The sequence below is a fragment of the Propithecus coquereli genome, unplaced genomic scaffold (genome assembly GCF_000956105.1).
Source record: "Propithecus coquereli isolate 6110/MARCELLA unplaced genomic scaffold, Pcoq_1.0 Scaffold89, whole genome shotgun sequence".
Taxonomy (NCBI): domain Eukaryota; kingdom Metazoa; phylum Chordata; class Mammalia; order Primates; family Indriidae; genus Propithecus; species Propithecus coquereli.
In genome coordinates this window covers 7,311,385-7,324,896 of record NW_012155173.1, presented here as the reverse complement: position 1 = coordinate 7,324,896, position 13,512 = coordinate 7,311,385, and the positions used below count along the sequence as shown (strand labels likewise).

At 45.4% G+C, this 13,512-nt stretch overlaps 2 protein-coding genes across 5 annotated transcripts in view; one reads left to right on the top strand and one right to left on the bottom strand.

Moving 5' to 3' along the window:
* Window positions 1-13,512, bottom strand: part of ASTN2 (astrotactin 2) — an 893,996-nt gene that overhangs the window by 208,524 nt on the left and 671,960 nt on the right. The gene's annotated exons all lie outside the window — the stretch shown is intronic.
* Window positions 890-13,403, top strand: LOC105826437 (E3 ubiquitin-protein ligase TRIM32). 2 transcript variants are annotated; one of them, XM_012664421.1, is made up of 2 exons: window positions 890-959; window positions 9,762-13,403. In XM_012664421.1, exon 2 carries the CDS (start codon window positions 9,840-9,842, stop codon window positions 11,799-11,801), a length of 1,962 nt encoding a protein of 653 aa, XP_012519875.1. In that variant the 5' UTR covers window positions 890-959; window positions 9,762-9,839; the 3' UTR covers window positions 11,802-13,403. The 2 variants fall into 2 exon arrangements, with proteins under 2 accessions (XP_012519875.1, XP_012519874.1); XM_012664420.1 differs by having other exon boundaries at window positions 9,759-13,403.

Below are 13,512 nucleotides of genomic sequence, written 5' to 3'. Positions count from 1 at the left end.
AAGTGCTCAAAGATGTTAGTTTTGTTATTGGTTTTGTTTGTTGTTTTATTATTGTGCGGGGTCATACGGCTAAGTGGAATGTTAAATGCAAGCCCACCTTACTTCAAACTCCTTTGTGCTTTGTGCTCCTAAGCTATACCATATACCTTCAGAAGCAGGTAACTGACCCCAAACTACCCCGGAGACTGAGGTCATGGCCAGCCAATAGGACAGAGCCCCTCCAACCCACCGGGTAAGGCTCCTCTCACCCACCCCACCCCCAACTCCCTGAAGCTGGACTTGCATTTGGGTTCCTGGGTGGCTTCCGTCTGCGGGGACAGGGGCTGCAGAGTGTATTCCCTCCTCTACCTTTGCTGTTGGCCTCCCAGCTGAGTAGGCGAAACATTGCTTCACCAGAGCGATTTGTTCAGGCCCGAGGCACTGTCCCCCTTCAAAGGGAATCCCGGTTCTGTGCTTGTTCCAGAATGGAAGTCTTATTCTTCCCTTGGTCCATTCCTCAGACGGGAAAGCTGAGGTTCAGAGAGGCCTTTCTGCAAGGTGCCAAGGCTTTGACAAGCACCACTCCCTGAGGTCACGTTTCAGTGAAGGAGTTAAGACGTACACACTGGAGTCAGACACGAGTTCTGGTTTAACTCCTGACTCATTGAGTGAACTTAGGCAGGCCCCTTTCGCCCTGGGGCCTCCGTTTCTTCATCTATACAAAGGTGACAGAAAGCTGGATCACGTGTTGCTCATGTTCCCAGTTCTTCGCTGAAAGCTCAACCTCCCTGGGCCGCTGGGCCCGGAGCGCTCGGGTCCGCTAGACTACAAGCCCCAGCATGCTAGGGGGCGGGGCGTAGTGACGGACAGGTGGCTCCGCGAATTGGCTCCCGGCTGCGGGCGACGCAGAGGCGCGTGCGCAGAGAACGGCGGGCGGGTGGGCTGGCAGCGTTGGACGCGTCGGAGCCGCGGGCGGTCAGGTAGGGGGCGGGAAGGAGGGTTGGGGACGAGGGACCGTGGCTAGAGTCGCGGGCGGTGGCGGAGCAGCGGGGCGGAAGGCCGTGCTGGCGTGCAGCGGCCGGCCCATGCCCGAACGGCAGGGTCTGGGGACCGGATCTGAGGGGCAGGACCGGGGTGGGGGTGGGGCTGTGAGGGGCAGGCTCGGGAGGGATTCGATGGGGCTGAGCAGCTTCAACTGGGGGAGGGGAGCGAGGGGCTCAGAGAAGATTTGCGGTTGCAGCATCTCCGTCTCGGGAGGTATGAGGTAATGCGGGGGCCCCGAGTAGGGACGGGGTGCAGCATCTGGGAGATGGGAGGGAACCTGAAGGCCCTGGAGGGATCTGGGTGCAAAATTTCAGAAATCTGAAGGAATTGGGAGGGCCTGGTGAGATTTGAGAGAATCTGGGGGCACTAGGCATCTGGCAGGGGACAAGATCTGAGATGAGACGGAGCAAGATCTAGGGCGATCCCGATTGCTAATGAAAAAGGATTTTCCCCACTGGAAGCAGGATACGATTGAGGGGTAGGGGTGAGTTTTTAGGGGAATCAGTGGGAAGCAGTATCTTGTTAGTAAAAAGAAGGGACCTGGCTAAGGTTTGAAAGCAACACATCACATGGGGTGGGTAAAAGAGGGAGGAGTAGGGTCTGAGGGTGACACAGTGGCTGATGGAATGAAGGAGATGGGGGTCAGATTGAGGGAGAGCAGAAATCTGAGATGTGGGACTTGGGTGTTGAACTGGAATGCAGGGCTGAATGCTGCAGAAATTCGGAAACAGAGATTAAAGGATCTATGTCAGAGGGGTTTGGGGCACATGAACAAAGAATTGGTGAGGATTCCAATAGAGAGCACAAGAGGTTGGAATTCTGTATTGTAAGAGGGTTGGGAACAGGGTTTGGAGAGGACTGAATGGTGAGGTGGCGATGTCCTAACTGAGCTAACTGTATTCCGAGTAGATTTGTGAGTTGATGTCTTGGGATGCTAAAGAAATTTTCCTGAAGTCTCTGCATGGGAAGCAGAGGGAGTTCTGGGGACCCAAGGACCTCAAAGTAATGTATGAAAATATAAATGTATCTATATAGTTTAGCAGAGTTTAGGGGTCCAGGAACAAATTGATAAGTCTTCCAAGATCCTTTTTTTTTCTTCTTGAGACAGAATCTTGCTCTGTTGCCCTGAGTAGAGTGTCGTGGCATCAGCCTAGCTCACAGCAACCTCAAACTCCTGAGCTCAAGTGATCCTCCTGCCTCAGCCTCCCAAGTAGCTGGGACTACAGGCATGTGCCACCATGCCCGGCTAATTTATATATATATATATATTTTTAGTTGTCCAGATCATTTCTTTCTATTTTTTAGTAGAGACGGGGGTCTCACTCTTGCTCAGGCTGGTCTCGAACTCCTGACCTTGAGCAATCCACCCGCCTCTGCCTCCCAGAGTGCTAGGATTACAGGCGTGAGCCACCGTGCCGGCCTCAAGATCCTGAAGGAGTATGGCGATCCCTGTGAGGGGGCAGAATCTTCCTCACTTACTAACCAAAGATCTCTTATCATGAGGCAGGCATGCATGGTACTGCCACTAACTCCACTCTGACCACCCCCTGCCCACCTCCTGCTGAAAGTGCTTTGGGGAAGAAGAGAATGAGCATAGGGAGGATGAAGCAGAAACTATTCAAGGGCATCTGCCTTAAGCCTCTTTTTCTTGTATCCCCCCAGCTGTGACAGCAGATAGTATGAGACCACCAGAGGAATGAGAGGAACATTATCTCAAGTCAGAATTAATCCTATAGGTGCATTACAGCTTGCAGAGGCAATGGCTCTGTGAATGAGGTGTTTGGGCTGGGAGAGAGACAAAAAGAAAGGGGGCTCTTGTGTATTGTGCATTTAGTTCTGTGCCAGCCTCTAAAGCAGTAGTTCTTAAATAGGGGGCCTTTGGCAATGTCTGGAGACATTTTTGGTTGTCACAATTGGGGTGGGGGGTGCTACTGGCGTCTAGTGGGTAGACACCAGGGATGCTGTTAAGCATCTTTCGGTGCATGGGATAGTCCCCACAACAAAGAATTATCTGGCCTAAAGTGTCAGTAGTGCCAAAGTTGAGATACCTTGCCCTAGAGTCAGATATCCTGGGTTCAAATCCTGAGTCTATCTCTTCCTGACGTTGTGGTCTTGAATGAGTTACTTAACCAAGTGCCTTGGCTCTTCATCTGTAAAATGGGGTTATAATAATAGAACCTACATCATAGGATTATTGTGAGGATTTAGTGAAGTAAATCGGGGTGCCTAGTGTCTGGCACATAGTAAGTGCTCAAAATTTCGTAATTTTTCGTTTTATATGTACTTTTGTGTTCAGTTTTCATAACTGCCCTTCTAAGCAAGGTCTAAGTAGGGATATAGTAATCTGGTTTTACACATGAGGAAACTAAGGCTTAGGAAGTTCCATAGCTAGGAATGGCAGAGTTAAGCTCATACTCAGATCTCTGTAACTGTATATTCCCTCTTTGCTTGTTTCTTCCTTGCTGGGGCCTGTTTAGTCTTATTTTCTCAGCCCATTCCCCTCTAATGAAGAGGAGGATTGTCCAGTGAGTATCACCATTAGATTAAACTCTAAAGCGGGGGAAGGGGGGGGTGAATCTCTGATTAGGTCAGAAGGAGCCCTGGACTTTGTGCTTGGTTTGCTCTTAGGCCAGGACCAATGGGTAGATAAGGGGAGGAACTTGAGGTCAGCAGGCAGGTTGAGGTGCAGGGGGTTTGGGGTGAAGTATAGAGGCCATTAGCTTGAAAAAACACCTCACAGCAGGGACTGAGGCAGAAAGCAATCATGCTCTGAAGGAGATTAACTACTGTGCTGCCTAATCTCTTTCGGGTTTCTTTTCCCTGGGACAGAATAGTAGAATTGGCTCTGTCAGCTCCAAGACTAGCTACAGCATTGCTGAACCCAGTTCAGAAACAAAGCTGGATTGTATCTGAGGGCAAACAGACTTAGCTGGAATATCTAGGCCCATCCCTAAGGAAAATGTGATCGAAATTAAGTCAGCCTGGGAATCAGAGGCTTGAAGTCCAAACTCCTTACTCTGCTGCAAATTTATTATGTGACCTTGGACAAGCACTTGTCCTGTCAGCCTCAGTCTATTAAAAATGCAGTTAACTACCATTTATTGAGTGCTTATTATGTGCATTATCTCAAGCCTGCCTACAATCTAGGTGTTATTCCCTATTTTACCGATAAGAAAACCAATAGGTTAAATGACTTATCCAAGGCTACATAGCAAGTGGCAAAGCAGGGATGCAAACCCAGTTCTGTCTGACTCCTGTGATATATTATGCTAGTTTTATTGGAAGGGCTTTTCCAACACTTAAGAGCCTATGCCTGTGTCTGGAGAGTGGCTGGAAGCCAAAAGTTTATAAGGCCCTTGAAGTAGATCATTGTCCATGCACACTGATGTGCTGCCTTTGTGACACTCCCTCCACTATGTCTTTCTGATGGAACAATCAAATTTAAAAATTATTCCTAGATGCCTTTACCGACCTCTCAGCTGATTCTTCCTCAACCCAGGGAACTATAACACATCTTTTACATCAGTGTGGTTTTATGGCTGGGAGTTGTCACTGGGATTTGAATCCCTGTTCTAGTACTTCTTAGCTTTGAGACTTTGGACAGGTTACTTTCTCTCAGCATTGGTTTCCTGATTTTTAAAAAGGAATAACGCATATTTCACATGGTTATTATGAAAATAAGACATACTGCATAAAGGTGCCTGACAATAAATAGTAGTTGCTTTATCAGAGGTAGCAGTTAGGAGAGGAAGGCAATGCTGGAAGGAAATTGAGTGTTACTTTACCAGATTTTGATGATCCTAAGTGGGTTATGCACGTCTCCCCAAAATTCTCATCCCCTTTTGTTCCTTTCCCAGGATCTCCTTCCTGGTCCTTTAATCAAAATCTCATAATTAAATGAACATATGTTATTTGCAGAGAAAGGGACTGAAAGAGAGTTGAGTGGGTTGAGATGAGTTGGAGGTCCCCTGAGAAAAGGCTGTTGATTTTTCTGTTGGCGTGTGTTCTTTGAGTCATCATATTGGCAGCATAGGTATTACCCAAATGTTTGCGGAAGATGCAAGGGACACGTTCTAGGTCCTGCAGTTTTAGAGGAAGACAGACAACAGGCAAGCATTTTTTCCAGCAAACCCTATGCCTTTGACATAGTTTAGCTAATGTTTCCTTTTCCACAAACATACTTCCTTCTGAGTTGTTTTATGTGTCCCACACTGGTACAACTTTGGGAGCATGCCTGTTTCTCCCTGTAAGCCCCTACTTGTTGAGTTTATCTTAGCTGTCTGCAAGTGCCTTAAATGCCCTGAGTAATCTAAACCTTATTAGAATCTTCTCCCACATACAGGACTGAGTGAATGTCAGGTAGTGACATCACTGACTTCCTAAAAATCAGTTCTGCTAGCGAGTGGCCTTTGGTGACACGGAGATAGTTATGTACTTGATTTGCATTCTGTTAAAATGTATGAGGAATAAATACAGTTTAGAAAGCTGACATGAAAGAAAATGTGATAAATTTTGCAAAAAAAAAAAAAAAAACAGTCAAACCAGTGGAGTATGTCAGTAGTAGGATGGACCTTTAAGTCTTGTGAAAGGAAATGCAGTAGTATTTTACATGTTTTCTAGTTTTTAGGTGAAAGCTCTGTTCGTGCATGTTTTTGCTCAAAATTGTATCTGCAGTGCCTTTCATAGGGCCAACTCATACCAGATGCTCAGTAAAGATTTGTTTCATGAATTGCCTTTTTTATTTTGTTTTGTTCATTTTTTTGTTTTTTTCTACAGCGTTGGTTACTTATTTCACGGACTAGGGAAAACCCAGTGGTGCCAGAAGAGGCCAGATCAGGCTAAGATATAATTATATAATTTTTCTGAGTTTTAGGGCAGCCAGAGCAGACACAGCTTAAGGGGTAGAGTCTCATGTGGAGCTGAGGAGATGTGCTAGTCTCATTATGGGATGTGCAATATTAATCATTAGATCAAAGGGGTGAGGGAAGGGTGTAAGCTGAAGTGAGATGAGGTGGGAGGGAAAGAACTGATGGTACAAAGTGTACAACAGGAAACACGTTCAAAAGATCACAGACAGAGCCAAAATCATAAATAGCATGTTGGGGACTCATTCTTGTTGGTCTCAGATTTTACAGCTGGCAGAAAATGGGAGGTTACTTAAAGACTTGGGATCATAATATGATTTCTTTTACCTGTGTAATATTTCAGGGAAACCGAGGTCAATTTGACCTTCCATTTGAGTCATTCTCCATATTAACAATAATGACCAAATGTGCCCTTCTGGAGGCTGTATCTGTCTCTCTCTTAGCCCCATTTCAGGCTAGGATCCTTCAGAAAGCAGCGTTTTCAACCCATGGAAATGGGAAAAGTGGTTCTGGCTTTTTCCAAGTCTGAGGCTATCTCTATGTCCGATGCTTCAGTGATGAGAACTCATGTTTTCCTGGAAAAACATGGCAACTTCAGGGCAGGAACTTCCTGATATCCTCAGAGAGCCTGGTGAAGCTACAGTCAGCTGAGTTAAGTTGGGGTATGGATGTTGGCATAGTAAATTCATTTCTTCAAGCTGATGGCTTAGACAGAGAGGCAGGAAGCTTTTTAATTGAAGAAGGTGGTATGATATTCCAGAAAACTGGGGAAAGAATTTGCTGGTATTTTTACAAGTTGGCAGACTTGTTTAATTAGCTGATCTGCAGTGCCAGCTCTAGGAAGAACACAGATGTCCTTGTACATTGTAAGGTAACATGCTCTGGACCCAGACACCAAATGTTGCCCTCAGGCTGTTGTCCCAGATGATAGAAGAGAGAACTGAAGCTATTGGTTTAGAATTGAGAAAGGTTGCATGGATGATTGAGGTTTCTGTCAGTGTGTCTATACTATTTGCCCCTGGACTTGTGACGTTTAAGAATTCAGCATTCACAGTTTCGTATTAATATATACACATGGCACCTTATAGGCTCATGATATGCGGTAATTTGTTATTTTGTTGAGGCATGGATTTGAGTCATAATGGGTTGCAAGGCTGGTGTGTGGGAGTGGGCCACTCAGCTATAAATCCATCTAACCCACTCTATAGCAGCAGAATCTCATAACTATATTATTGTTCCTTCTTCCTTATGGAGAAAATTTATATGCTATAAGGCAACATTTCCCAGAGCATGGTCTAGAGAATACTTGTTAATAATTGTTATAAGACAGTAAAAAAGAGTAGCTTGAAGTAATGTTGGGTTAACAGAGAAAAAATATCTGTACTGCATGGTTCAACCATGTTTGAGCTGCGTGACCTTGAGCCAGTTTTTCTGAGCTTTAGTTTCCTCGTCTATAAAATAGGATAATAAAAATATTACCTACTTCATAGTGTCATCAAGAGGATTAAATGAGATTAAGCATATGAAGCATCTGTCATGGTGTCTAGCACACAGTAGGCACTAGATGCACTCTGTTTCCCTTGCAGTAAAAAGGACGTGGGACTTCAGGGAGGTAGGATTGAGTTCATATAGATCGTACATGTCTCGCTGCTGAATATTTGTCAGATTGCATTTCAAAGCTAAATATGGTGGAAATTTTTTGTAATACATCTGTACATTGACTCGCCTTCTTCTGTATGCCTGGAGGAAGAGTTGATGTCCTGTGCAAAGCTTTCCTGAGCTAGCTGCATTGCCCTTAAAACCAAGCTAACTTGCCCTCCACTTCCTCCTCCCTCCTTGATGGTTGACCATCTGCAGATCACGAGACTGGACAGGTGCAGCTGTAGGGTTTGCATTTAAGAAAGGCTGAATTTATCCAAGTGCCTCACCTTGCTAGACCCGTTCATTCTAACGATGACATAAAACCACAGAGCACTGAGATCTCCCTGGGTCTATTTCATGAGCATATGTGTATCAAGAAGGGTGGGAGTGTTCATAACATGTACTGGGGTGAAGCAGAGGGTACTCTAAGCCAGGAATAAACTGTCTCGATAAGGCACTACTATTTTTTTAAGTCATCTGGGCTTGAGCCTTTGGCTCTTTTAGCTCTTTGCCACTATCCCACCGTAATCCACTCAGCTTTCAAATTTTACCTATTATACCTCTGCACTGTTGCTCAGATGCATCATCTTTCCATTTTTATCACCTGCTCCCTAGTTCAGACTCCCCATTACCTCTCTCAGGCTATTTTGCTGTAGCTTCCAAACTAGTTTCTCTGATTTGTTTCCCCAGTCCATTCCAGCTTTGATCATATCAGTTCCCCACTCCAAAAACATTCACCGCCACACCATGCCCTTGAAAATGAAGCACAAAAGTTTCATTTTGGCTCTGAAGATCTTTTATAATCATTCTCCAATTTACTTTTCCAAACCTGTTACTGTGTTCTCCCTATATTCTCCCACATTTTTAATATAAGGATAAGAAAAAAGAGAACTAAAATTCATTTAAGACTTTTTTGGTGCAGAGCCAAATGTTAGTGTTCTATAAAACATATGTATTATCTCATGCAGTTCTTACCATAAGGCTGCAAATACAGTATTATTTCCATTTTACAGATGACGAAAATAAAACACACGGAGGCTAAGTGTCCTCTGTTTTCTTTCCAATACACAAAACTTCTTGTCCTTTCCCTTGCTTCCTAACTTTTGCTGAGGCTGTTCCTTTGCCTGGTACTCCTTTCCTCTGTCTCCACATCTATGCATTTTTCCAGGCCAGTATCAAATGGCCCTCTGAAAATTGTATTCTTTTAAATTAGAATGACTCCATCTCAACCTCCATCAAACTTAGTTTATGTTTCATTTATGATACTACTTCCGGCCTTGATTATTATTTACCTACACGTCTTGTCTCCTTTCCTAAAGTTTGAGAATCTGAAGGGCAGGATCTGTATCCTGAAAACCTCCTAGTATCTAGTATAGTACATGATACTAGACTTAGATGGGTGGATAGGTGAGGAAGTAGGAGGATGGTTGAATGGAAAATACATATTTTCTGATCTAACGTTTTGCAGATCACCTAAAGCTAATCATTATCGTTCCCTGTTCCTCTAGATGATTGCTAGGCCCCCAAACATGACACAGTAAACTCTGTGGCATCATAAAAAAGTCTCCAGGCTTTTGCTCACACAATTTTCTTTGCTTAAAATATCTTTATCCCTCATTGCCTCATTTCTTTCAAGACATATCTTAGGAGTAACACTGCTTCTGGGAAGCCTTCCCCAATTCCTCTAGGTAGAATCCTACACAGTGCAGAATATCGTGTGGATCTCCATGTTATACTTCTTCCTTTTACTGCAGGTAATTTTTATGTGCTTTTCTCCTAGTATAAATTATGAATTGGAAACTTCACAAAATATGAAAATAATCATTAGCGTTTATTACCAATATACTACTTGCCAGGTGCTGTTCTGAGTACATCTTATTTATCCTGTTATTTAACCCTTATAATAACCATGTAAGATAGACAGCATTATTATTTCTATTTTACAGATGAGTGAGGAGGAAACAGCTTTAGGAGGTTTGAGTTACTTCCTTAAGGTCACACAACTAAGTAAGTGTCTCAAACTCCAGAACCTCAATTATCCTCTATGCAGTGCTTTGTCTATTTTGTTTCCCTGTGTGTCACCATCAGCTGACACATAGTAACCTCAATAAAATAGTTGTTAAATAAATGAATGACTGAATGAGTGATCATAGCTATTCTCTAAATGTTTTTTAAGTGAATTAAATTATATAGGCCGTGGAAAATGAATAAATTTTTTTTTCTCTTTAGCAGGAATTTGACCCTCTGGGGCATGAATACTGAGCTGTTCAGTTCTGGGCTGTGCTAATAGGACCCTTCAAAGGAAGAGCAATGGCTGCAGCAGCAGCTTCTCACCTGAACCTAGACGCCCTCCGGGAAGTGCTGGAATGCCCTATCTGCATGGAGTCCTTCACAGAAGAGCAGCTGCGGCCCAAGCTGCTGCACTGTGGCCATACCATCTGCCGCCAGTGCCTGGAGAAGCTATTGGCCAGTAGTATCAATGGTGTCCGCTGTCCCTTTTGTAGCAAGATTACTCGCATAACCAGCCTGACCCAGCTGACAGACAACCTGACAGTTCTGAAGATCATTGACACAGCTGGGCTCAGCGAGGCCGTGGGGCTGCTCATGTGCCGGTCCTGTGGGCGACGTCTGCCCCGGCAGTTCTGCCAGAGCTGTGGCTTGGTGTTGTGTGAGCCTTGCCGGGAGGCGGACCACCAGCCTCCTGGCCACTGTACACTCCCTGTCAAAGAAGCAGCTGAGGAGCGGCGTCGGGACTTTGGAGAGAAGTTGACTCGTCTGCGGGAGCTTATAGGGGAGCTGCAGCGGCGCAAGGTAGCCTTGGAAGGTGTCTCCAAGGACCTTCAGGCAAGGTATAAAGCAGTTCTCCAGGAGTATGGGCAGGAGGAGCGCAGGATCCAGGACGAGCTGGCTCGCTCTCGGAAGTTCTTCACAGGCTCTTTGGCTGAAGCTGAGAAGTGCAATAGTCAAGTGATAGAGGAGCAGAGTTACCTGCTTAACATTGCAGAGGTGCAGGCTGTGTCTCGCTGTGACTACTTCCTGGCCAAGATCAAGCAGGCAGACGTGGCATTACTGGAGGAGACAGCTGATGAGGAGGAGCCAGAGCTCACGGCTAGCTTGCCCCGGGAGCTCACCCTGCAAGATGTGGAGCTCCTTAAGGTAGGTCACGTTGGCCCCCTCCAAATTGGGCAGGCTGTTAAGAAGCCCCGAACAGTTAATATGGAAGATTCCTGGGCCATGGAGGCTGCGGCCTCTGCCGCCTCGACCTCTGTAACATTTAGAGAGATGGACATGAGCCCCGAGGAAGTGGTTGCCAGCCCCAGGGCCTCACCCGCTAAACAGCGGGGTCCTGAGGCAGCCTCTAATATCCAGCAGTGCCTCTTTCTCAAGAAGATGGGGGCCAAAGGCAGCACTCCAGGCATGTTCAATCTCCCAGTCAGTCTCTACGTGACCAGCCAAGGCGAGGTGCTGGTTGCTGACCGTGGCAACTACCGTATACAAGTCTTCACCCGCAAAGGCTTTTTGAAGGAGATCCGCCGCAGCCCCAGTGGCATTGACAGCTTTGTGCTGAGCTTCCTTGGAGCTGATTTGCCCAATCTCACTCCTCTCTCAGTGGCCATGAACTGCCATGGGCTGATTGGTGTGACTGACAGCTACGATAACTCCCTCAAGGTATATACGTTGGATGGCCATTGCGTGGCCTGTCACAGGAGCCAGCTGAGCAAACCATGGGGCATCACAGCCCTGCCATCTGGCCAGTTTGTAGTAACTGATGTGGAAGGTGGAAAGCTTTGGTGTTTCACTGTTGACCGAGGAGCAGGGGTGGTCAAATACAGCTGCCTCTGCAGTGCTGTGAGGCCCAAGTTTGTCACCTGTGATGCTGAGGGCACCGTCTACTTCACCCAGGGCTTGGGCCTCAATCTGGAGAATCGGCAGAATGAGCACCACCTGGAGGGTGGCTTCTCCATTGGCTCTGTGGGCCCTGATGGGCAGTTGGGTCGCCAGATTAGCCACTTCTTCTCGGAGAACGAGGATTTCCGTTGCATTGCTGGCATGTGTGTGGATGCTCGTGGTGATCTCATAGTGGCCGATAGTAGTCGCAAGGAAATTCTCCATTTTCCTAAGGGCGGGGGCCATAGTGTCCTTATTCGAGAGGGGCTCACCTGTCCAGTGGGCATTGCCCTTACTCCTAAGGGTCAGCTGCTGGTCTTGGACTGTTGGGATCATTGCATCAAGATCTACACCTACCATCTGAGAAGATATTCCACCCCTTAGGGGATGAGAAATGCCGGTTTCTTCTGTTCCCCAGCCAGCTTCCCTTCCCTTAGTCCTTGGTTGTTGGTGGTACTATAGAGTAGACTTGGGCTATGTCCTAATTCCAGCTGGGTAGTCCTAGAATTTTAGAAACTCAGTCTTTTAGTGATTTTTATATGTTATTTCTCCACCCTACCTCCCATCTAAATTTAGAGCTTTAACATATACACTGCCCAAATAGGACATACGATAGTGTTAGCTGAAGTTTGACTAGACATTAGGCACTTCCCAGTCTTCAGTAGAGAGAGCCAGTTTAGCCTTTTGCCCTGTATTTGAAATTTGTCCCTTTATTAAATCCTTGTTGATTTCTCCCTTTTGGCTTTGATGTCCTTGGTCCATTGTTAATGGGCTTCATTTGTGATACTTTCTCTTCAACTCTGGTTGCATTCAGTGTGCATGCTGCAGTAGGATCTGCTCTACCTTTCAGTGATGTTTCCAACATCATGTTCCTGTAGCATGATGTCTCAGGTCTGACGAACTTTACCAGTTTGAAAGCTCTTTCATCTAGTGCCACCAAAGGGAATATACAGTCCCTTTAGGATGCAGTAACTCTCGGCTGGAGGATCTGTGCCATCTTGGATTGGTCTCCCATTGCAGATGTTACAGAGAATGTATTGACCCTAGATGGCTGGTGTTGAAGACTTCAACCTGGAAATCGCTTGCATTTTAAAGAAGCATATGTGGATTGGCAGTATGCCAAAGCATAGGAAGATGGGAATAAGCAAACAAACGCTAATATAGCCAGCAAACTGGATACCTCTAGGGCTCATCATTTTTCACACTACCTCTCTTCACTGGCCTGTGCTAAGAGTTGTCTGAGGAATTGTACAGCATAGGCCAGGGCCAACAAAGTGGGGAGGTGGACACGTCTCATTTTCATTACTAAAACAGACGACAAAACTGTTGGGTCGTTATTCTGTATTTTCCTGAAGTGAGTGCGTACTGTTTGATTTTGGGATTTATTTCCATTCCTCTATCAAGCATTAAATAATTGATAACTGTTTTCTTCATCACTGGTTTTCATGTCTTTTAATTAGATATGGGATTTGGGAGATGAGGAGAAGGATGATATGCACCACGTTTTACTTCCTGATCTGACACTGCATTCTTTGAGAGCACACGTATCTATCTGTCCAGGTGAAAATTCATCCAAAAGCACCATTATGTAAAGACAGTCCAGATCCTACTCTCACACACAGGTGTATAGAATCATCCCCCAAGGTTTCGAGTCACCAACACCCTGTTCTAAGCTGAGCCTCTGCTATTTGTTTTATCTTTATAATTACAGTTCAAAAAAGGAAGATAGTCTGTGCTTTTAAGAAGTGGGTGAGAGAATCTGTGACAAGGTTCCTCATGCTTTGGTGTTTACTAAGCAACATACGTTGCTCTTTAGGTACAGGGGTGATGGCAAACCAAAGAGTTATTCCCTTGCTTTCATGGAAACACAATTTGCTAAGCTAAGCTACTCAAAATTGTTTTTATAGTAGCAGTGTTGTGTTTTGGGCTTCTGTTGTGATAGCTGCCAAAGGATAGGTAAAGAGGTAATTAAAGTGATGTTGAACTTGTCTTGTGCTTTTCACCTGGAGAAAGCACCATGTTCTGATTATGAAATCGCATCCGATTTTCAAAAAGATTATGTAATTGAGAGGAAATTGATCCAATTAAAAGTGCA

Bases quoted from the DNA above. Each gene is read 5' to 3' on its own strand.
- LOC105826437 (XM_012664421.1), top strand. From the start codon at position 9,840: ATGGCTGCAGCAGCAGCTTCTCACCTGAACCTAGACGCCCTCCGGGAA.